The sequence below is a fragment of the Macaca nemestrina genome, chromosome 18, assembly GCF_043159975.1.
Source record: "Macaca nemestrina isolate mMacNem1 chromosome 18, mMacNem.hap1, whole genome shotgun sequence".
NCBI classification, from domain to species: Eukaryota; Metazoa; Chordata; class Mammalia; order Primates; family Cercopithecidae; genus Macaca; species Macaca nemestrina.
In genome coordinates, this window is record NC_092142.1 from 27,308,820 (window position 1) to 27,332,257 (window position 23,438).

At 57.2% G+C, this 23,438-nt stretch overlaps 2 protein-coding genes across 10 annotated transcripts in view; both read right to left on the minus strand.

Annotated features, from left to right (window-relative positions):
- The window catches only part of LOC105482864 (ATPase sarcoplasmic/endoplasmic reticulum Ca2+ transporting 1), a 28,524-nt gene extending 20,755 nt beyond the window's left edge, over positions 1-7,769 (minus strand). Inside the window, exons 1-6 of the mRNA XM_011743243.2 lie at positions 7,459-7,769; positions 7,127-7,144; positions 6,656-6,738; positions 5,235-5,339; positions 3,613-3,751; positions 1,561-1,641 (exon numbers count right to left, since the gene is read on the minus strand). Of these exons, the coding sequence (XP_011741545.2) occupies positions 1,561-1,641; positions 3,613-3,751; positions 5,235-5,339; positions 6,656-6,738; positions 7,127-7,144; positions 7,459-7,576 (544 nt within the window). The 5' untranslated portion in view covers positions 7,577-7,769. The remainder of the gene's footprint in view (positions 1-1,560; positions 1,642-3,612; positions 3,752-5,234; positions 5,340-6,655; positions 6,739-7,126; positions 7,145-7,458) is intronic.
- Positions 7,770-12,159: 4,390 nt separating this feature from the next.
- On the minus strand, positions 12,160-23,133 carry LOC105482865 (SH2B adaptor protein 1). 9 transcript variants are annotated; one of them, XM_011743251.2, is made up of 10 exons: positions 22,730-22,840; positions 19,639-20,660; positions 19,242-19,343; positions 17,377-17,468; positions 17,091-17,266; positions 14,380-14,583; positions 13,962-14,173; positions 13,605-13,829; positions 13,099-13,198; positions 12,160-12,921 (listed from the first exon to the last, which is right to left on the minus strand). In XM_011743251.2, coding segments are annotated over exons 2-10 (2,052 nt in total). In that variant the 5' UTR covers positions 20,578-20,660; positions 22,730-22,840; the 3' UTR covers positions 12,160-12,919. The 9 variants fall into 9 exon arrangements, with proteins under 9 accessions (XP_011741553.2, XP_011741555.2, XP_011741550.2 ...); XM_011743253.2 differs by having other exon boundaries at positions 13,658-13,829; positions 22,730-22,839; XM_011743248.2 differs by lacking the exons at positions 13,099-13,198; positions 22,730-22,840 and adding an exon at positions 22,912-23,133 and having other exon boundaries at positions 13,658-13,829.
- Between the last annotated feature and the right edge of the window lie 305 nt (positions 23,134-23,438).

A 23,438-nucleotide genomic window follows, 5' to 3' on the forward strand; every position in this document is an offset into this window, starting at 1 on the left:
CCAACTAATTAAAGAAAAAAATTTATAGAGATGGGGTCTTGCTCTGTTGTCCATGCTGGACTGCTGTGGTAATCATAGCTCACTGTGGCCTCAAGCTTCTGGGCTTAGGCAATCCTCCCACCTCAGCCTCCCAAGTAGCTGGGACTACAGGTGCACATCACCACACCCAGCTAATTTTTTTAAATTTTTTTATAGAGATGGGGTCTCGCTGTGTTGCCCAGGCTGGTCTCAAACTCCTGACCTCAAGTAATTCTCCTGCCTCAGCCTCCCAAAGCACTGGGATTACAGGTATGAGCCACCACACCCTGCCTAGCAGCCATGGTTTTCAGTGTATCTGAACCCCCTATCTTGTCATAGAATCTCATGTCTCCTCCCTGGAGGATTTTTTAGGAGGCTGAAGGAGACAGGACAGTTCTCGAGGTGTGTGTGACCCTATGTCCATGTGGAAGGGGTAGGCTCGCGGCTATCTAGAGAGTGGGCAACAGCGTCCAGCCTTCTCCCACTACTCATCCCATTTCAGGCTTGGGACAGATGGAAACATCAAGCAGGCTGGGCGCAGTGGGTGGCTCACACCTGTAATCCCAGCACTTTGGGAGGCTGAGGCAGGTAGATCACGAGGTCAGGAGTTCAAGACCAGCCTGGCCAAGATGGTAAAACCCTGTCTCTACTAAAAATACAAAAATTAGTTGAGTGTGATGGTGGACGCCTGTAATCCCAGCTACTCCAGAGGCTGAAGCAGGGAATTGCTTGAATCCGGGAGGCAGAGGTTGCAGTGAGCCGAAACTGCGCCGCTGCCCTCCAGCCTGGGTGACAGAGCAAGACTCCATCTCAAAAAAAAAAAGACTCCATCTCAAAAAAAAAAAAAGAAAACGTGTCAAACAGTGCTGCCACTGCCACAGCCACTGCTAGTGAGCCAGGGGGAGGCCCCAGTGCTGGTTTTTTTTTTTTGGCTTTCGCTTTTTTTTTTTTTTTTTTTTGAGATGGGGTCTTGCTCTTGTTGCCCAGGCTGGAGTGCAGTACATGATCTTGGCTCACTGCAGCCTCAGCCTCCTGGGTTCATGCGATTCTACTGCATCAGCCTCCTGAGTAGCTGGGACTACAGGTGCCTGCCACCATGCCTGGCTAATTTTTGTATTTTTTGGTAGAGACAGGGTTTCACCATGTTGGCCAGGCTGGTCTCTAACTCCTGACCTCAGGTGATCCACCCACCTTGGCCTCCCAAAGTGCTGGGATTACAGGCATGAGCCACTTTGCCCAGCCTTTTGTTTGTATTTTGATAGAGACAGGGTTGCCCAGAAAGGAGTGCAGTGGTGTGATCACAGCTCACTGCAGCCTTGACCTCCTGTACCCAGGTGATCCTCCCGCCTCAGCATCCTGAGTAGTCAGGACTATAGGCACTCAACAACATGCCCAGCTAATTTTTAAAAATTTTTTTAGAGACAGGGTCTCTCTATGTTGCTCAGACAGTGAGGGTTCTCTGTCTTTCCACTCACCTCCCCCTTGTTGCCTCTTCCTTCCCACATCCCACCCCCAAGCATCTTCCCACCCAGGCCAGCAGACCTGTCAGGATGGACTGGTCAACCCGCAGGGTGGTGGATTTGATGGCGAGGATTCGGATGTCTGCAGGGACTTTGTCTCCCACTGTGGAGAGAGTAGGGAAGAGGGAGGTCACTTGGGAATGGAATTTTCTTCCTTCCTAAGAAAAACCCAATCTGTGTCTGACTCATTCTCCTCATCCATCCTTCAGGTCTCAGGGAGGCTCCCAGGGCTTGCATCAGGCCCTTGGCATGAGCTCCTGAAGCTGGCAACCACCCATCGTGACACCCATCCCTTCTGCCCCCGTGTCCATGGCGAGCTGGAGTCTCATTCTGTTCTCAGGTTGGTCTTGAATTCCCACATCTCTTCCCACTGGCTGTGAGCCCTGAGAAGGGATGGGCAGGCATACTGCTCAGCACATAATACATGCTAAATAAATGCCCACTGAATGACTAGAGGCGAAATTAAGGACAGTCCAGCTGTAGGACAAGAAGCTAGAATTGAGAATGGGAGACAGGAGTGAGAAAGACAACGAGGAAAGGCAAGGAAAGAACTCAGGGAAAACAGGGTGTGTTAGAGAGAAGGGGTATTGGGGTGAGAGAATGAAGTGGACAGCCAGGGAAGGCAGGGAGAAACGGGAAAATATGGAAATTGAGAAAATCGAGGGCAACCAAGAGAACAGTGGAGGGCAAGGCAGGAGAGGAGTGAGCGGAAGGTATGTGTGGGCAGGACTCAAGGCAGCAGGGGGCGTAGGGTGGTAATGGAGGGGACCACATATCAGGAACCTGACAGCTGGGTCTGAGCATCTCAGGGAGGCAGGGAGGTGAGGAGCTGGGGAAAGTAAGGTGGGAACATGGACAAGACAGGACGGATGGGGCGAGAGAGAAGCGGGGGGGTGAGCAGGAAACAGGTGTGGAGGAGCAGGGCCGGCAGCACAGGCTGGAGAGTGAATGGGTGGAGGTGAGGCCAGGGAGATGCACAGGTGGGTTGACAGACACATGGAAACCACCTTGGGGGCGGCTGGAGAGGTTGATGCCCAGCCAGACTCAGAGACCTTAGGAGGAGCCTAAGAACCTCCCAGGGCTGCTGCCTAATTCCACACTGGTCCCACGGATGGTACTGGGGACCGGATCCAATCGCTTTCCTTTCCCTCTGTTTCTAAGGCCCCCTCCTGTGCCAGAGGAAATGGACCCAGGAGGGAGGAGGGAGGTCGGGATGGAGTCAGGCGGGACGCCCTGTCACCCAAGCCCGTGTGATATTTATAGACATTCATGGCGCTGACTCCATGCTGTCACGGCGGTAATGGGGTGCCGGGGTCTTCGGCCTGCCCTCACTCCCTCTCCCCAGGCTCCCTGGGGTGGTGACTCGGGTGTCTGCTACAGGGAAGGAGGCCTCAGAAGAGCCATTCCCCCTGGCAGGGGCCTGGAGCTTAGGGAAGGCCTGCTCAGGGCAAATATAAAAACCGCTGAAGGGGGCAGAATCCCAGTAATCTTAGCCACCCAGCCCCCACCCCTCCCTGGCCAGGCATTAAGTGTCCCTTGCCTCGGGCGGGGCCCTCCTTGAGCTCCCTCCTCCCCAGTCCCGTGCTCCGTGCAGGGCCTGAGTTTCCCTTACATGGCCGGGGGCTCGAGCCTTCGGCCTCCCTCCTCCCTTCTGCCCTCGCTCCTTCCCCTTTGAGAGGCCTCAAGGGCACGGAGAGGTCAAGACTGAAAGCTGACCAAGCTTGGGGTGGGTGGAAGGAGGGGGAAGCCAGGCCCCGGGAGGGGGTGGAGACGGGGCCGTTGGCAGGGACCGAGTTCCACCTGTTGCCTGCAAGTGCGAGTGCAGGGTGAGAGGATGGAGAGCAGGGGGTCTGCCTGTAGCCTCAGGGACAGGACTGGCTGTTCCTGCTGAGACTCTGCTGGTGAAGGGGGGCCGTGGCCGGAGTGGCCTGGGATGACCTTCTGAGGAGTCGGAAGGAGAAGCAGACTCCGCCATCCTCCTGGACACCGGGATCTGAGCCTGACCAGCCCCCAGCGTCTCCTAGGCCTCAGTCCCAAAGCTTCGCATCCTGGACCAGCCGTCCCTGTCACTCACCAGCCACCTCCACGATGTCCCCGGGGACGATGTCCCGAGCCTTGATCCTTTGCACTGCCTTGCGGTCAGCCCGGTAGACCTTCCCCATCTCTGGCTCATACTCCTTCAGGGCCTCGATGGCATTCTCTGCGTTCCGCTCCTGAGGAGACAGGGTGGAGGAGGCATGGTTATGCACAGGAGGCAGGGTTATGGAGTTGTGGCTCCTGGCACAGGGGAGGCAACAAAACCCAACACGGGCAGGGGTGTGTGTGTGTTGAGGAAACTGTCACCTACAGCTGAAAACAGGTAAGAGGGTTTTGGGGAGAGAACAAAGAAGAATCAAAGAAAATCAGGCTGGGCGTGGTGACTCGCACCTGTAATCCCAGCACTCTGGGAGGCCGAGGCAGGTGGATCACTTGAGGTCAGGAGTTCAGGACCAGCCTGGACAACATGGTGAAACCCCATCTCTACCAAAAGTACAACAAAACAAAACAAAACAAACAAACAAACAAAAAACAAAGCCTAGCGTAGTAGCACGTGCCTGTAATCCCAGCTACTTGGGAGGCTGAGGCAGGAGAATCACTAGAACCCGGGAGGCAGAGGTTGCTGTGAGCTGAGATCACACCACTGCACTCCAGCCTGGGCGACATAACAAGACCCTGTCTCAAAAAGAAAAATCTAAATAAAAAAGAAAATCAGAGGCTGCCCTGCAGATGTTGTCCTAGACCTGCCAGCACCACAGACACAGTGGCTCTGCTGTACCTGTAACACTGGGGAAAAGAGAAAGTGCTATTTCTTTTTCTTTCTTTTTTTCTTTCTTTTTTTTTTTTTTTTTTTGAGACAGGGTCTCACTCTGTTGCCCATGCTGGAGTGCAATGCAATGGCACAATCTTGGCTCACTGCAATCTCCACCTCCCTGTTCAAGTGATTCTCCTGCCTCAGCCTTCCGAGTAGCTGGGATTACAGGAATCCGCCACCATGCCTAGCCAATCTTTTGTATTTTTAGTAGAGATGGAGTTTTACCATGTTGGCCAGGCTACTCTTGAACTCCTGACCTCAAGTGATCCGCCCGCCTCAGCCTCCCAAAGTGAGAAAGTGGCTATTTCTATCCTCAGTGTTCAGAAACCAGTGAGCACCAAAAAATGGCTTATAGCCTGACATTTCTTAGAAACAAAGCAAGGTAGCATTTGGGTTTTCACTATGGAAACAACCTAAAACAAAACAAAACAACAACAAGAACAACAACAACAACAAAACCCAGGAAGCAGAGGACAGGACATGTAGAGGGTGGTCAGGTCAGAGGAAGAAGGAAATCAAGCTAGCGTCTATTGAATTCTTACTGTGTGCCAGGCACATCCATCATCTTAGTCGATTTCACACTGGATTGCTAGCCCCATTTTATGGATGAAGAAACTGAGGCTCAGAGGGATGAAGGAACTTGCTCAGGGTCACACAGCCAGGAAGTGACAGTGGGTCACAGTCTCCCACCTCTTCCCCACACTCCATCCCATTCCAGACCAGGGGATAGGACCAGAGGAAGAGGCAAGTATGGGGGAGGTGATGGAGGAGGAGGAGACTGGAGGGAGGGTTGGCCTCTCCTTCAGTGTTGGGACATGAAGGGGTGAGGAAGGGTCAAAGCTAACCTGCCAAACCCCCACGATGGCATTGGCAATGAGGATCAAGAGGATGACAAAGGGTTCAACAAAGGCAGTGATGGTCTCTTCACCTTCCTCAAACCAGGCCAGCACCTGGAGAGCAGGGGAAAGGAGAATGACAGGTAATGAGGCCCGGAAAGGGGTGGAGAAAGGAAGTGGCCCACTGCAGAGGGGAGAATTGCGCAGTAGCCAGCAGGGGGACCGGGTATGGTGGGGACGCTGTGGCCCCACATTCGTCTGTGGGTCTGTCCACCCACTGCAGGCCCTGCCACCGCCTTACTCAGCGGGATGAGCGCGCACAGACTTGCACCAGTAGGGGGATTAGCTGGGAATGCTTTCAGGTTTCCCTAACCAAGCTGCTGGCTTAGAAGCGAAGCTCAGGCCAACTCCCCGCACAGCCACATCCATCCCACGGGAGCCAAAACCCGAGAGGAAAAACCCTGTGGTCCTCGCAGGCCGTCTGACCCCCGCAGCCCTCCCCCTCGGCCAAGGCAGGGAAGCTCCGGTTTCACGAGGGAGCCAGAGCGGGGATAGGGTTACGGGGCCTCCTGCGCGCCCCGCCCCAGCTGTTGCCACCGCCAGGCAGCAGGCAAATGTCAAGGAGCAAATCTGAGAAGGGAAAGGAGAGGCCCTGCCAGCTTGTGCTTAACGCAACGGGGCCTGCGTTCGGAAACCAAGGTACAGGGAGGCTTTCGTTGCCTCCAGAGGCCCCAGCAAGACTCATGCTGGAGAAGAACCTGCGATACGCAGATGGACTGCGGGATGGGAAGTAGCCCCCAGGGCGGGAGGGGAGGCAGGGCCCTGGGGATGCCCCGCGGCGGTGGGGGGGCCTAGGGAGCGCGGGGAAGGGCTAGGGCCAGGCTGGGCGGTGAGGCGAGGGATGCCAGTGCTCTCCCTGACTGGGCGCCGGGCTCCTTGGAGTCATCCTCGCACCGCCGCGCTTTCCCGCCACTAGGAGCGAGTCCTCCTCTCGACCAATCAGCGTCAGGCGGCCGGGGAGGGCAGGGAAGGGGCGCCGGCGGGCGCGGGGATTGGTGGAACGGCCGCCCGCCCGGGGCATGCCGGGAGTGGCAGTGGCCCCCGAGCTGCAGCCGGCATCGCTGCGGGACCAGGAGCCCGGGGCTCGGGGGGTAACCCGAGCCCTCCAAGCTCTTGAAGCCGCGAGGGTGGCTTAGCTTCGGTGTTTTGGCTGAGAACACCCTTAAAGCTTAAAATAAAACCTGCCTGTGGGGTGCGGGGGAGGAGAGAGGAGGAAGCGAATCACACCCGCTGCTGCCCCCGAGCCCGCCCCGTCTGTACAATGGGATGCTCGGGGCTCGGACGGGAGGATCCAGTGACTGCGAACCCCGCATTCACCCGATCCCAGCCTCACACCCCCAGCCAGCCCCCAGAGACCCTCCCACACTTACGAAGGAAATGCATGCGGCCAGGAGGAGGATCCGCACCAGGAGGTCTTCAAACTGCTCTATCACCAGCTCCCACAGGGTCTTCCCTGGGGAAGGAGGCAAGGGGAGGGCCCCGGGTTAAGGTCTAGGGGGTGAAGGTCTGGGATGGAGCCCCCTGGACTCCGGCCTGCAGTGAAGAGGCTCTAGGGTGGTGGGCAGGCAGCTTGGTGCCCAGAGAAGGGCTGAGAATCTCGCCTAGAGTACAGAAACAGACTCGGCAAAGTGGGGAGCAGTTCAAGGGTTGGATGCTTCAAGGAGAAAGTGCCTGGGAGACTTCTGCCCTGGACAGGACACTAACCTTTAGGGAGGGAGATTTGCCTTTTGGGAGGGGGTATTTGCTCAAGGAATCTAAAGAAAAGGCAGGGAGGAGGGAGTGGGATGGGGCGGGAGAGAGGGGTGGTCATCTATGAGAGTTCAGGGATTTCAGTAACTTACCTTCCTCAGCAGGGAGCTCTACCCAGGAAAAAGAAGAAAAAGACAGATTCATTTGGGGTTCAGCCTCATGCCCCCCACACCCAAGACTTTGTGGCTAAGGTAAGAGAATCAGGCCACCTTGAGGTTCATCAAGGTCATCCCATTAAAACCTCCCAAAACTCTGGATCTCGGGACTCTGTTTTCTCAGTATCCTCTTACCCCTGCGAGCATTGGACAACGGCCCAGCTCTTCCTTAAGATACCCTGAAGGGAGAAACGCGTGCATGCGTGTGCGTGTGTTTTGGGGGTGCAGGAGGACGTTAATTACCAGCCTCTCTTCCAAGGGACACTTACCATTGGGGCCGTATTTCTCCAGATTCCGCTTAACTTGGTCCGGGGTGAGGCCCGTGGTCTCACTCACCCCAAAATAGGCCAAACATTCCTCCGTGGTTTTAGCGTGAGCGGCCTCCATTGCGCTCCCTTCCTGGGGGCCGGGGCCGGTGTGTTCCTTCCAAGGGGTTCCCACTCGTGGGGGGTCTTCCTCAGTGTGTCCAACTGCCTGTCTGCCTGGGTTTCTTCTTTTTACTCTCCTGCCCCCTCCAGGTTTTTCTTCCTTCCACAAAGCTCTGACCCCCGTCCCACTTGAGCAGCCGGCCACCCCCCGGCCCACAGCTGGTCCTTATGAGGGAGCAGGGGGGAGGCCGGGCTCCCCCCTCCTCCAGATCAGGGATTGGCTGGCTGAGACTCCAGCAGGAGGGGTCAGAAGAGAGATATTTCTGCTGACAGAGGGGGAACAGTGGGGCTGCAGCCTGAGATGTCACTCATGAGGGACGCAAAGGTAGCCCCAGCCCCAGGGAAGTGGGGTAGGGAGACTTTACTTTCTGTCATCTGCTACTGACCCCGCCCCCCCATTGCCTCGACTTCCCCAGTTGCATTGAATTTCCCATTCCAAACTCATCCCCCTAGTTCCTCCCTGAACCCTCTTCCATCCCCGGCCTCACCTGTCCCTTTCCTCACACCCCCCTTCCTGCCTCATCTGCCCAGAGCCTGTTTCCATTGCCGCAGTCTCCTTCCTCCTCACCTGCTTCGCTGAAGGAGTGGCAGAGATACCCCAAGCCTTTGGGGGACTGATGAAGGGAGACATCTTTTGGGGGCTAGAGGAAATGGCTCCTAGAGGGACAAGGGGAAGTGAAGAGGGGAGAGAGTCAAGGGGACAGGGCCGAAGATGGTAACCCTACCCTAGGGAGGGGTTGCCACAGCCATCAACAAGGGATTTAGTGTCCAGGCCCTGGTGAGCACTGCCTGTCTCTCCCCAAAACTGCCCCGCCTTCCCCATCGCTCTAACTCAGCCTCCGGGAACAGAGCCCTCAGGGCCGCCCCATCCTGGATAGGGAATCCCCACCCCCCCCAAGAAAATGGGACACCAAGGCAGCCAAGTAACCCAAGAGGCTACAGAATGTGCTGATGGCAGAGGGGGAAGGGTAACTGTCTCAGGATGGGGGCAGGGGTCACCCCAAGTCGTGCACTGAGGGTCACTTCATCCCACACTGTGCTCTAATCCACGGGGTTTCCATGGCCAGCCCCAGAGGCCTGTGGTCTGTGCTGCACTCTGCCCTGCTGCATCTGCCCACAAGGGGAACAGGATCAGGCCCATGCTGTGTGTGCCGAGGAGCTGGGCAGGCCCCACAGAAAGGTGTCGGGGCCTGGGGAAGCCGGACCAAGAAGGGGTTCCAGATCAAAGGAATGGGGAAGGGTGGACTTCTGGGGACAGGTCTGGGGGAAATGAGGACAGATTAGACCTAGGGAGAGAGGGAGCAGAGACACAGAGTAACCAGGGTCAGAGGGAAGTCTGAGGAGCAGTGGGGAAGAGGGACAGCAGGGAGCCAGGTGGGCGGGGACCCCGGCGCTGGGTGCAAAGCCACAAGTTGTTGCTGAACGCTGGCCTTGGTGTCAGCTTCCTCAGAGAAGCAGCTGCTTTGAGCTGCCCCTCCCCACCCCTGCTCCAGGATGGGGGCGTCTCTTGGTTACCACCAGGGCAGCTGCTGGAGAAGCCGAGGGAGGGTACCAGGGTGCAGGAAGGGGAGGACAGGCAGGCAGAGGCTGGATGAGAGTCAGTGTGAAAGGTCGGTGAGGGGAAGGGGCCTGGTGCCCTGGGCTCAAGTCCATCCTCCATCTAGGCCTGTTTCCTGAAATGAGCAGAGGCATGTGGACTTCCTAAGTGTGGCTTCTTAAGGCTGCTTTCCATTCTGGGGCTCAAACACTGAGGCAGAGGACAGAATAGGAGACAGCAGAGCAACGAAAAGGGAGGCCTCCACTTTTGGGGAGGGGGATGGCAGCAGGGGTGGATGGAACTTGAGGGTTCAGCCTCCCAGATGCATCTCTTCTGCCTGAACTTGGGGGAGGCGCGGCCTCCCGGGTGAGTTGAGGACAAGGCGTTCCTTCCCGCCTCCTTTTCACAGTTCCAACAAACCCCTCCCCTGAAGCAGAGTCCTGCTGTGACCTGAGGGGAGTGGGGGACAGTGGGCTGAATTGAGGGTACAGGAGGGCATTAATTAGCAGCCTCTCTTCCAAGGGACACAGCCCCCGGCACCTCCACACGGCCCGGCACCCACCATCTCTGCTGGACTCAGGCTCACACCCGCCAAGGCTTTTGGCGCTGGCCGGCGTCTTCCCACCAGCACCTGGAGGAGTGACAGGGGCTACTGTCTTACAGCAGTGGGAATGCCCAAACATGGAGAGGGGCAGACGGAGAGATGGGCAGCTTCAAGGGAGTCAAGAGCCTGAGACAGAGGGCAGGGGGCAGGCTTGGCAGCACATTCCTGCCAACAGGCCTTTAAGGTTATTCATTTCTACCTCCCCCGGCTTCCCAGAGGGGGAAATAAGCCAGGGAGGGAAAGCCATCCGCCAGGAGCTGCGGAAGGGCCACCCTTGGGGAGGCTGCGGATGTGAACTGCCATGGAGGGAGGCTGAGCCAGAGGCGCCCTTGGGGATCCCTTCCCACAGGGGTCTCCAAGCCCAGGGATGGAAAATGATCCTCCTATCACACCTGAGGGCTGGAGCTAAAATTATGGGACACGGAGACAGCCTGGCCAGTCCCTGATGAGTGCAGAACTTTGGTTTAACCATCTGTAAAGAAAGGCTTAGAGCGAAAGTCTCTCAGGCCCCAACAGCCAAGACGTGCCGGTCTGAGGAGTGGGTGGGTGTCCCCGTCCCCCTCCCCTGCCCATCTTTGAAAGGCAGGTCCCTGGCAGGGCTGGGGGAGGGGAGCCTCAGAGCACCAGTTGCTGCTGGAAGATTAGGAGGGGATCAGGCCCTGCTTACCCCCGGGCGCCACAGCCTTCGCTGGTCATCTCACTAAGAACACAGCACCCGGCTCTCCAAAGCTTCCCCCACTTTCAAGGCTGGTCCTATCCCCAGTCTCCTGAGGCCAAGGTTTGGGGAGCCCCAGGAATTAGAGTAAGCAGGAGAGCCAGCAGGCTTCCCTCTGCTAGCCCCCCGCCTGAGTGGCCTGGAAACTCAGCTGTCTCCTGTCCATCTCCCGACAGGACACAAGGCCCAGAATAGCAAGGTCATGAGCGTGGGTAGGGCCTCCTGGAGGTGGGGGCTGAGGCTGAGGGGCATGAGGGTGTGGGCTCCATGCTGCCTGGGCGGGGAGTGAGGCAGGATGCTGAAAGGCAGAGCTGGACAGCGGGGAAGGGAGAGGGCTGAGCTCAGCGGGTGGGATTCTTCAGCCCCAGGCCCCTCCTTGTTGGCACCCACTGCTCCCAGAGCTGGGAAGCCCAGGGGTGCCCTCTGTTGGAGGGCACAGCCGCGGATCAGGAAGACTGATTCCAACAGCAGAGCCTGTGTTTAATGGGGTGGAGGGGTGTGCCACAATGTGGGTGGCGTTATAAACTCAAATGCCCACAAGGCCAAGCCTCCCAGGGAGCAAAGTGAGCTGGTGGGGATGGGGCAGATGTGGAAGTGGACCTGCACTACTGGATCTTCTGATTTTCAAGAGAAGCCAGTGAATTTTTTTTTTTTTTTTTTTTTTTTTTTTTGAGACAGAGTCTCGCTCTGTTGCCCAGGCTGGAGTGCAGCGGTGCAATCTCCGCTCACCGCAACCTCCACCTCGTGGGTTTAAGAGATTCTCCTGCCTCAGCCTCCTGAAAAGCTGGGACTACAGGTGCATGCCACCATGCCCGGCTATTTTTTTTTTTTTGAGACAGTTTTGCTCTTGTTGCCCAGGTTGGAGTGCAATGGTGCCATCTCGTCTCACAGCAACCTCCGCCTCCTGGGCTCAAGCCATTCTCCTGCCTCAGCCTCCTGAGTAGCTGGTATTACAGGCGCGCACCACCACACCCGGCTAATTGTTTGCATTTTTAGTAGAGACAGGATTTCTCCATGTTGGTCAGGCTGGTCTCGAACTCCTGACCTCAGGTGATCCACCCACCTCAGCCTCCCAAAGTGCTGGGATTATAGGCGTGAGCCACTGCGCCCGGCCTGTGATCTGAATTTTTAATGTGAAACTCAAATGGACACCATGTCCAGGCCAAGCAAAAACATGTCAGCAGATGAAACTTCATATGTCACAGATGAGGATGCTCAGGCCCAGCGTGGCTACGCCTTGCCCAGGCTAGTGAGTGGCAAAACCAGGAGAGAAGCCAGTGCTCTCTGCTGTCCACCCCCCAGCTTGGCTCTGAGAAGGAGGGCATCGGGCCCCTCTGCAACTGCCACATTCAATCTCTCCCAGCACAGCCACCGTGTCCCCCATCTCTCGCTGCCAGCTCTCTCTAGGGTAGGAAGCCATAACTCAGGAAGGGCCGCTGGAGATCCCTATGCCTGCCATTCACAGCACCGTCCCATGACAAGAACTCACAGGAGACCCCAAGAGCATCATTTAGCGCTCCACAAACAAGGCTGTCAGAGACAGGGATGGCACCGAAAGCACAGCACTGCATAGTGACAGGGACTCAGCCTGGGGCAGCCCTCTGGCCTGTGGGCACTGAGTGAGCCGCCTTCCCAACCCAACTGCCCCAGTCCCCATGGCAAACACTGGCCATAGCCATCACGATAGAACCGAGATAAACCTTTTTATTTATTTATGCTTCTCCATTTTGTTTAAAACAACAACAACAACCACCTTAATATAACTGACAGCCCTTCCCCCTCACCCTGCCTCGGGCTGGGGGTGGTTAATGGGGAAATGGCCCCCAGGGTGGGGCTGACCAGAAGAGCCCCTCAAGGAGCTCATAGAGCCCAAATCCCCTGCCCTGGGGAGGGGACCTGTAGTGTGTGACGGGAGCCTCTCTTGAGCCTCTGCTTGTACCATCGAAGATGCCCTTGGCCGACAAGGGTCAGGAAGCACGGGGGAGGGATTTCGGCCTCCTCTGTCCCTACTCAGCCCAATCTCACGAGCAGGGCTGGGAGGGGGCTTAAAAAGGGCGGAGTGGGTGGGGTCGGCTCATACGAAGGAGTACTGGTTGTTAATGGCCCTGGGGTGGCCCCCTTCCTCTCCATCACCCCCTAGTGGTGACTGCTGCAGCTGCACCATTGGGGGCACCCCCGAGTCCCCACCAGACCCAGCGCCCTGGGCCTCCGAGCCTGGGGCTATGGCCTCTTCCAATTCAACCACGGGGACCAGCTCAACCACGGGGACCAGCTCTTCCGGGACCCCTCCACCGCCCGCTTTCTCCTTCTCTTGCCTCTCTTTGGCTGCTGCGGCTGCTGCTGCCGCCACTTCTGGCGCCCTCGACGCCTCTTCTGCCCCAGGCTGTGGGGGATCTGTCCATGAAGGGGGTTCAGGGGGCTGGGGTGGGTCATGGGAGGTGTTCGGTTCTGGATAGGAATGGTAAGAAAACAGACCAATTGTGGAGGCAGGTGAGCTCCTGCCGCAGCCTCCCCTTCACTCTGCCCTCCAGGAGCGTGGCTGTCTCCCCACATCCCATCTCCTAAGCAACCCCCCATCCATGGAAGATGGATCATGGGCGGTGGTGAGAGGAGGACCACACTTACACACAGTCACTCGCTCCGAAGGGCATGAGGGTGCAGGAGGCATCGGGGTGGCATCCATCTCCCTCGCACACCCCCGCATGGCTCCCAGCCTGCTCCCGGCCTGGGGGGAGGGGCAACGTGGGGACAGATGGGACGGTGGGGCAGGGGAAAGGGAGAGATCAGACAGGGACATGAGACATTGAGGGAGGAGGGAGGGGGATCAGACCGAGCGACCCCGGGAAGGGCAGGCCCAAGGCCAGGCTGCGATGGTGGGCAAAGACGAGGGCAGGATGGGTCCAGTAGACAGACAGACAATGGAACAAAGGATCCGATGGAATGGGGATGCGCCCGCCCACCTCTCAGCTGCCGCCCCGGCTCCAGCCAGGAGCCTTCTGCCTTCCTGTGTCCTATCAGCGCATTTCTTTCCCTTCCAAACCCCCAGGCACAGCAGCCTCCTCTACCCTGCTCTCCCAAGCAAAGCTTCTCCTTGTCATAGCCCCCCTGCCCCATCTTTCTGGCACACACACCTCACTTCTTGGGTGCACGGGCACCTCCTCCCCTGCAGACCTGCTCTGCTCACCCTGCTGTCGCTGGGAGGATGGGACATAGCTGACAAGGACAACATCACTGGAGCCTCCTGACTCCAGAGGGATGGGGTGCACCCGGAAGTGCTCGAGCATATCGAAAATGGACTGGAACCACAGGTGCTGGACCCGGCACTGACCCTCCTCGTTCAGCGACAAACGCAGGTGCTGAGGGCGGGACGGGTGAGGTGAGGTAGGAGGCAAAGACCCTGCCAGGTACAAACCCCCTCCCCCGGCAGCACTCCGCCACCCCACCGCCAACTCTGCACAAAACAGAGCCTTTCCTGAAGGGTGGCTCACCTTGGCCTTGCCCTGGAAGTTGAAGGTGAGGACGTATTCACCCCGCCTTGTCTCACTCTGGCGCACCAGGAAGACACCGTGGGAGCCAGTGCCGCCAGTCAGCACCAACTGCGCAGCCTTGAGCCGAGAGAGCATCCCGTGGAACCAAGGATACCCTGAGAGGGGCTGGTCCCCCTCACCGCCCTCTGGCTCCCCCTGGAACAGGAAGGACCCTTCAGGAAGGAGAGAGGGAGGGAAACCGGGGTGTCAGGGCAGCCTCCCCCATCCTGGGAGAAAAAAGCCTTGCCTTCCCCTCGAGGCGCCTGCTCCCCGCATGCGTCCCCAACTCCCCCGGGCCAGCTCCCTCGGGATCCCAGGAGGGGTGGTCAGGAAGGCAGGCACCCAAGCCTGGAGACATGCACACTCACACCTCCGGTACCTGTGGCTGTTTCCGGAGTGTCCAAGGGAGGGTAGGGGGCTGAGAGGGGATGAATTGTCCCTGCTGGGGGTCCCTCTTCAATGGGGATGCGGGGGGGCAACTCTGGGGGAAGCAGTTCCATCGAGTCAAAATGGGAAGCGGCAATGGAGGCAGAGCTGGGGGAGATGGATGCCGAGGGGCGGTCTGAGAGGCCCCCGTACGCCCCTGGAAAGAAAAAGGGCAAAGCTGAGAACCCAAGAAACTCCTCTTCTTAAGGACTGTCCTGGGCCCATTTCCTCACCAGTAGTCTACCCTGTGTGTAGTCGCTGGCCAAGATGCCAGACAGCTCTGTGGGTAGTGACCCCTGATGCTTTTACCAATGGCTCCCAACTGATGCTTCCTGTGCTGCTGAGGGACTGCAGAGTTATTGCAAGGAGGTCCTAAAGTCCAAATGTGTCTCTCTCTTTTTCTGAATCAACAGCTGAAAGACTACTGCAGAAACGGAGGGTAAAATGTCTTAAATATATACATATGTGTTTTTGTAGAGAAGGGGTCTCGCCATATAATAGCCCAGGTCGGCCCTGAGTTCCTGGACTCAAGTGATCTGCCCACCTCAGCTCTGGGATCACAGGCATGAGCCACCGTGCCCAGCTGCCTGAAATATTTTGACATTCAAAAGGAGTCCTGGGCCGGGCGCGGTGGCTCACACCTGTAATCCCAGCACTTTGGGAGGTTGAGGTGGGAGGATCACTTGAGGTTAGGAGTTTGAGAGCAGCCTAGACAACATGGTGAAACACCGTCTCTACTAAAAATACAAAAATTAGCTGGACGTGGTGTGCACACCTGTAATCCCGGCTACTTGGGAGGCTGAGGCAGGAGAATTGCTTGAACCCAGGAGGTGGAGGTTGCAGTGAGCTGAGATTGTTTCACTGCACTGCAGCCTGGGTGACAGAGCAAGTCTCTGTCTCAAAAAACACACATACACACACACACACACAGCCGGGGTGACAGAGCAAGTCTCTGTCTCAAAACACACACACACACACATACACACAGAATTCTGGCTGGACACAGTGGCTCACGCCTGTAATCCCAGCCCTTTGGGAGGCCAAGGTGTAAGAATGACTTGAGCCCAGGAGTTCAAGACCAGTTTGGGCAACATGGTGAGACCCCATCTCTTACAAAAAAAAAAAAAAAAAATTAGCTAGGTGTGGTGGTGGCACACGCCTATGGTACCAGCAACTTGAGCGGCTTGAGCCAGGGAGGTCAAGGCTGCAGGAAGTTGTGATTGCACCACTGCACTCCAGCCTGGGAGACAGAGCGAGACCCTATCTCAAAAACAAAAACAGTAATTTTTAAAAATAAAAAAATTTCAAAAACACACAAGCAAACAAAAAAAAAGTGTCCTTTGTTGAACTATAGGACAAAGCCCCCTAACTCTAGGAGGCATCAAAGATGCTCCTTCTATTACTCCCCCAACCCACACCAACTTGATCTTTACCTTACCTTGTATTCATGTCTCTTCCGCTTTAACCCAATTATCCCATCCAATCTGTCCCCATATCCTGGGCCCTCCCCACAGGTCTCTGCTCTTGCCCTTTGCATCCCCAGGCGTGTCCTCTCCTCTCCTTGGCGTCACAGTCCCTGTCTCTCCCACCTTCCCCTGCTCTCTTCCTCCCCTGAGCTCCCAACATGCTTCCTGCTTGTGCCGCTCAGGGGACACTAAGCTTGGCGTCACAGTCCCTGTCTCTCCCACCTTCCCCTGCTCTCTTCCTCCCCTGAGCTCCCAACGTGCTTCCTGCTTGTGCTGCTCAGGGGACATTAAGCTTTCTACAGGGAGTGACGTGAACCCAGCTGAAAACCTCCAGAGGACAAGCAGCTCATCTCAGGCATCCTAGCTACCCCATCCTGGCCCGGGACACAGCGCAGGGCCAGGTATGCACTAGGGGCATCCTCCAAGTCTGTCCAATGGCAGGCCACGGCCTACACAAATGTCACAGGTAGGCAGTGCTCAGAACACAGGCGTGTGGTGCACAGACAGCATGGCTTGGGAGACAGGGTGGCACAGCCCGTCTTCCTCAGTGACCCTCAGGTGTCCTCTCCCTGGTCTTAGCTACTGAGATCTGATGAGATGCACGGTCCACTCTAGATCTAAGATTCCATGATTCATGTGTTCATTCACTGAATACAGCCTGTGTGCTAGGCACTATGCAGCTGGAACTCAGAACAGAGGGTCAGGAGAAAAGGCTATAGTGGAGGCCTAATCTGGAGATATGAGTTGGGACCAGGCAACACATCTTTCTGTGTGTGTGTGTGTGTGTGTGTGTGTGGGTTGGGTATACAAAAAGTACGGAGTCAAGAGAAAATGTAGCTGCCCCGACAGACACAGAGATGCAGAGTAAGAGCAAAACAAAGATTTCTACGAAGTATTCCAGAACCATTATTTCCAGCTAGAGTGCTGGCCGGCAGGAAACTGACTGAAAAAGTGACAAGGCTGGGCGCAGAAGGCTGGCTAAGGTTTGCTTGGGGCCTGCGTGGGGTCGCGATGATTCGAAACAGCAAACTGTGGCTGTGTTCAGGGACAAAAGGCCAACATTTGGTGGGGTTGGGGTGGGGCATCTGGAAAACAGGGATGGGGGCACAGTGGAGTCTGGAGAGGTCATGGCGCCTGACAGCAGGGGCCCCGCACGGCAGGTTCTGAGGCTCCGAGCTCTCTAAGGCTCCATCCTTACCCTGCGACAGGCGGTCATTGCTCTCGCTGGGTCCAAGCATCAGGTCCTGGCTGGGTAGACTCTCCGAGTGATTCAGGCAGGACAGCTCCAGGCTGTCTGTGTTCTCCCTTGTAAGGAATGAGGTCCCAGGGGCCAGAGGGAGGGTCATGGGGCGGGGACTGGTAGTAGGGCAGGGTCTGCAGAGACAGGGAAGATGGTGCTGGGAGGAAAGTCACCAGGTAAGAGGCGCAAGGCTGCTCCCCAACCCCACCCTATGTCCCTCAGCGATGGAAGTCAGGCTCCTCACCCTGGGCTCAGGCATTCTTGGATGTCAGACACCCAGGCCTTCACATGCTGGGCGTCCACTGTCTCCAGGATATACTCAGAGGGACCTTCCACCTACAGAGACGAGACGACACCTCAGCTGGGGCAGGGGCAGGGAGGCGGCTTAATCCACACCTAATGAGAGCAATGTATGTAGGATGTCTAAAAACAAGATGCATTCCAATTCTCTCTGGAGGCCAGGTACGGTGGCTCACACCTGTAATCCCAGCACTTTGGAGGCCCAGGAGGGCGGATCACAAGGTCAAGAGTTCGAGACCAGCCTGGCCAATATGGTGAAACCCCGGCTCTACTAAAAATACAAAAATTAGCCAGGCATGGTGGCAGGTGCCTGCAGTCCCAGCTATTCAAGAGGCTAAGACAAGAGAATCGTTTGAACCCAGGAGGCGGAGGTTGCAGTGAGCCAAGATCATGCCACTTCAACTCCAGCCTGGGCAACAAAGTGAAACACTGTCTCAAAAAAGTAAAAAATAAAAATAAAATAAAATAAAATAGGCCGGGCACGGTGGCTCATGCCTATAATCCCAGCACTTTGGGAGGCTGAGGCGGGCGGATCATGAGGTCAGGAGATCGAGACCATCCTGGCTAACATGGTGAAACCCTGTCTCTAATAAAAATACAAAAAATTAGCCGGGCATGGTGGCGGGCGCCAGTAGTCCCAGCTACTGGAGAGGTTGAGGCAGGAGAATGGCGTGAACCCGGGAGGCAGAGCTTGTAGTGAGCCGAGATCGCACCACTGCACTCCAGCCTGGGCGACAGAGTGAGACTCCGTCTCAAAAATAAAAAACAAAAAAATAAAATAAAATAAAGTAAGGCCAGGCACAGTGGCTCAGGCCTGTGATCCCAACACTTTGGGAGGCCAAGGGGGTGGATCACTTGAAGCCAGTTCGAGACCAGCCTGCCCAACATGGCAAAACCCCATCTCTGCTAAACATACAAAAAAATTAGCCAGGCGTAGTGGTGCACGCCTGTAATCCCAGCTACTCAGGTGACTGAGGCATGAGAATCACTTGAACCTGGGAGGCAGAGGTTGCAGTGAGCCAAGATCGCGCCGCTGCACTCCAGCCTGGGGGGCAGAGTGAGGCTCTGTCTCAAATGTAAATAAATAATAAAATTTGCCAGGCATGGTGTCACATGCCTGTAGTCCCAGCTCCTTAGGGACTGAGGCAGGCAGATCACTTGAGCCCAGGAGTTCGAGGCTACACCAGACTACAGTGAGCTATAATCAGCCTAGGCAAAAGAGGGAGCCTAGGCAAAAGAAGGAGACCCTGTCTCTCTAAAACAACCACAACAAAAACCCCACAGTTCTCTTTGAAGTGGAGGCATTATTCTTGAGTAAGAACATTTCCGGCCGGGCGCGGTGGCTCAAGCCTGTAATCCCAGCACTTTGGGAGGCCGAGACGGGCGGATCACGAGGTCAGGAGATCGAGACCATCCTGGCTAACATGGTGAAACCCCGTCTCTACTAAAAAATACAAAAAAAAAAACTAGCCGGGCGAGGTGGCGGGCGCCTGTAGTCCCAGCTACTCGGGAGGCTGAGGCAGGAGAATGGCGTAAACCCGGGAGGCGGAGCTTGCAGTGAGCTGAGATCCGGCCACTGCACTCCAGTCTGGGAGACAGAGCGAAACTCCGCCTCAAAAAAAAAAAAAAAAAAAAGAACATTTCCCTGTCTTCCCCATCCCAGAAAAGCTGCAGCCCCAGGGACACACTCTCAAGGCACTGGACACATATACATACCTCCTTTCAGTGACGCCACTTGCTTAAATGCGCTGAGGGCTTTCTCCTTAACACACTTAAGCACTGCCGGCGGGTGGGAAGCTGAATTCCTACCTTAACCACAAACGTATTCTCCCGGTCAGGCATCTCCAGGGCTGTGGTTGTCCGGACGTCTGTGATAGAAGAGCAGGGGATGCTGAGTCGGGGCCGAGAGGCCTAGGTCAGGAGAAAGAAATAGATCCAGGTGTTTGGTTTGCAAAGACCACCCGTCCCTTCCCTCTAGACATTCATCTTTCCTTCTACATCTTCGGGAAGTTAGACTAAAGGCAGCCACACTGCTTTCTCAGTCCTTCCCACAGCTGCTAAAAGAGCCAGGAGCCAGCTTTACAAACAAAAAGTGAGCGACGCCAGGGCCGTGGGCTGGTAAACACCAGAGCTTATCTGCAGGGCTGTGACCACTCTGAGCATTCTCTCCCTCGCTCCCAGTCACCAACCCTCCATGGGGCCTCACCTTGGGTGGTACAAAGAACTCCAGGCGACTTCCTCCTCCTCCTTCTCCTTCACTTCGAAGCAGCAGGCGACACTTCTGCCACTGAGGCTGCCCTCCTCCCCCTGAAGGAGGCCCAGCCGCCCCTCCTCCCCGGCCCACTCCGGCTGGGTCAGGGGCTGCCTCTTCAGCCCCCATGAAACTCAGCAGCTCTTCCCTCTGGACCATCCCTGCTCCATCCTTCAAGGCACCCCCTCCCCGACTGAGTCTCAGCCTCTCAAAACGGTGAGTCCATCTTTCCCCAGGGGACGGTCCATCACTGCCCAGTCCCCTACCAATAGTCCCAGCCCCGCCAGAGGAGTTGGAGTTGCTGTTTCCACCTAAGACTGGGGGACCTGATGAGGTCTCCAGGGGCCCAGTCGAGGAGGGAGGGTCAACGGTCCCCCGCCACTGCAGGATGCCACGGACTGAGCCTCGGACGGAGCGACCCACTGAGCGCAGGGAGAAGCGCTTCTTGAGCTTCGGCTTGGAGGAGGTTGTAGAGGAGGAAGAGACTGAGGAAGGGAGGGGGCCGGCCAGGTCCTCAGATGATCGAGAAGGGCCCAGCACAGCCAGGGGCCCACCCACCCTGCAGCTCTCAAGGGACAGGTCATGTGGCGAGATCTCTGCACCAGGGCTCAGGGGAGCCAGGATGGGTGGCGACAGGGAGCCAGAGGCCCGGGCCACCTCGGCTTCAAAGTGCTGCAGGAAGAGCTCAGCAAAACGGCGGGAGAAGGCAGCCTCAGCCCCGGGCCCCGCATATTGGGGGTGGGAGGCCAGGTAGAGGCGAAAACGGCGGGCAAAGTCCAGAGCCGCAGCCCGGGCGTGGGACTCACAGAACTCCCGCCAACTAGGGGGCGGGGGTGGGGGCAGTGGGGGAGACGAGGGGGAGGCCCCGTCCTCTGGGGAAGGGGCACCATTCATGATGGGCCCCAGGAGGTGGAGAGGGGGAGCCTGCGGGGCACAAAGAGGGAGGCAGCCAGAAGACGAGGGGTGGGCGGCAGCAGCTGCGGAAGGAAGAGAGAGGCACACACGAGGGTCACTGCTGAGGGCGCACTGGGGGCTGCATCCCACCCCCAGCCAGAGATGCTCATCCCTACTTCAGACTCCACAGAGAGCCATGGGGAAGGGAGCCCAACACCTCCTTTCCCTCTCCCAGATCCTAGCACCCCGCAGGCCCCAGCCAACTGGTTCCCCAGCAGCCTGCCCCAGCCTGCCGCGTTTGTCCCCATTTTCCTTAGCTTTGGATCCAGAGGTAGAGGGCTTTGGAGCACCTTCCCCCTAAAAAAGAGAACTTTTCCAGATCACCCCTCTTCTCTACGTCGGATCCTCCAATATTCATGTCACACTTCCCATGAGCCATTTTAGAGGCTCCCTCTTGGTTATCTTACCTTTCCCTGTGAGAGGTTTCAAAGACCCCTCGAACAGATGAGGAAACCGAAGCTCAGAAAAGTTTCAGAACTCCAAGTCTACTGTTTTCCCCTCTCCACAGTCCCTGTCCCCAGGGACCAGCTGGGCCAACCTCAGCCATAGCACCTCACCGCCCTAGCTCGCAGGAGGCTAGAGGGGAGCTGGGACTCTAGACCTTAGAGAGCCTGCCTCACACATCTTAGGGTCCAGCTCTTCGAAGGGGGCCGATTCACTAAGGAGGATGGATGCATGATGGACCAAAACAGTAATTGTCTTGAAAGCTGACCCCAGAATCCAGCACACACACACTGCGTGAAGGAGATCTGAAATAGCTGCAGCCCACTTCTTTGGTATCCCTTCAGTATGGGGCCAGAGGCCGCAAGGACCCCAGAGGAGCAACTAGGTTGGGTCAGGTCAAGTATTTGCTGGCCTCACATAAACAAAACATCACAGGGAGAGCTGGGGCCCTAGGATTTTTCACCTTCCTCTTCTCCCACTGGGGAGTATGCCCTAAAGGCAGGTTAGCCTTCTGGTTAAGGCCATGGACTAGAGTCAGACCAGGGCTGAAACCACCTTATGAGTGCCCAGTCCAGCCCCCTTATAAGCGATGTTATCTTGAACAAATCCCACGTCCTCTCTGAGCCTCCGTTTTTGTATCTGTTAAACAGAGCTCATGATCCCTCCCCCCTCGAAATGTTGAGAGAATTACATGGAATGGGATATGTCAGCGCTGAATGCAAAGTAAGCATCCGCTAAACGACTGCCATTGTTACTATCTTCATGTGGGAGAAAAACATTATAGTTCCACTTTTCTAAAAGAGAAATTAGAGATAGCAGGAGCCCTCTCAAGGTCTTACAACTATAAAGTGGCAGAGCTGGGTGTGGAATTTACAACCCTTGGCTCTTTTGTTAGCGCTCCTCCCCCCACGCAATACTGGAAGGTGACAGCCCCAGGACTGGGGCCAGGGCAGCTCAGGAAAGTCTTCTCAAACCCTCAGCGACCTCAGACTCCTGTTCAAACCTACAGCCAGGCTGTAAGTCGGCGAACCCTCCCCTTCCTCCTGGGCCTCGACCCTACAAGCTCAGATGGCTCCAACCGCAGGGACAACTCCAAACCAACGAGAAAGAGCCAGGAGATGCAGGAGTCATGGAGCAGGGGGGAACCCAGCCAAGAGGTGCAGACCAATCTCCAGCCAGCGGCCACCTCCGCTCACACAGGCCCACCCAACCCTCTGCACCGCAGACAGACCCAGCCCCCTTCAGGCCCGCTGACCCTGCGGCTCCTAAGCTGGTGACTCAGTTTCTCTTCTGCCAAGCAGGACTCAGACACAGTTTCCCGGTGCACCTGCTTCCTGGCTCAGTTCTGATATTTCCCGAAGGGCGGGTGATGGAGGGTGCAGGCTCCGCTCTTGGCTCGGACCCTCCGGGCCCGGTGGTCCATCCACTCCGACCCGACCCTACTCCCTGGACACCCCCCAGCCGCCCATTCTCCGGGGCCGCATCCGCCTCGGGACCAGCCCTGTCTGCTGCACTCTCCGGGGCCGAGTGCCCCTCCAGCCCCCGGCCCTCCACGCCCACCCCCACCCAGGGATCCTCTCGGGCGCCAGGGCCGGGTCGCGGAGAGGGAAGAGGCACTTGAAGAGGGGGGTTCCGGTTCCGGTCCCACCTGCATCTCGGTCCCCGCGGTTAGCTCCGGCGGCAGCGGCGACTCCCGCTCCCTGCGCCCCCACCCACTACGCGACGAGCGCCCAGCCCCGTTCCGCGCAGGCGCCAGGACCCCCTTTCCCGTCGCTGACGGAAGCGACCATAGAGAAGAGCGGCGGGAGGGAAGGGCACCTCCATACTTACTTCCGCCATTCTCCCGCTCGGCGCCGACCCCGGGAGACCGAAGACGGTGTGAATCTCGTAGGGCTTCAGTGCCTTATCCAGTTGCACCTAAAAGCGGCCACAGACGCGGTGGGGGAAGGGCTTGGATCCCACCAGAGCGTCCTCCCGGAGGAAATTCGGGACAAAGGGACGATGTAGACCATAGAGAAGCCGCCTTAGGGGATAGAGTCCCAGGGCCCGGCTGAGGGCTAGAGTAGCCGCCGAGCACCGGAAACCAGCGAGATGATGAGGCTGTGTGAACTGCCCGCTGCAGCCTAGAGCGCCGGCCCCGCTGCGGAGGGGCACGCGGACAACGCCCCCAAGGAGCTGAGCGGGGGAAGAAGCGGCTGACCTTGGGGCGGCCCTGTGGGGAGGCGGAGCCTGAACTTAACGACCTTGGTTTATCTGAGGAGAGGCAGGCGGTCCGGGAGTTTGTATCTCTGAAACTGGAAATGAAGATGGGAGGTAGAAATAATGAGATCAGAGCGCGGTGGCTCACGCCTGTAATC

Excerpts from the sequence above, each read along its gene's own strand:
- LOC105482865 (XM_011743248.2), bottom strand. The coding sequence starts at position 20,577 with ATGAATGGTGCCCCTTCCCCAGAGGACGGGGCCTCCCCCTCGTCTCCC. Across the intron at positions 13,830-13,961 it reads ACTTCCAGGGCAAGGCCAAG|CACCTGCGTTTGTCGCTGAA; the intron begins GTGAGCCACCCT and ends TCCCGCCCTCAG. Across the intron at positions 12,922-13,657 it reads ATCCTCCCAGCGACAGCAGG|AACCGAACACCTCCCATGAC; the intron begins GTGAGCAGAGCA and ends ATTCCTATCCAG.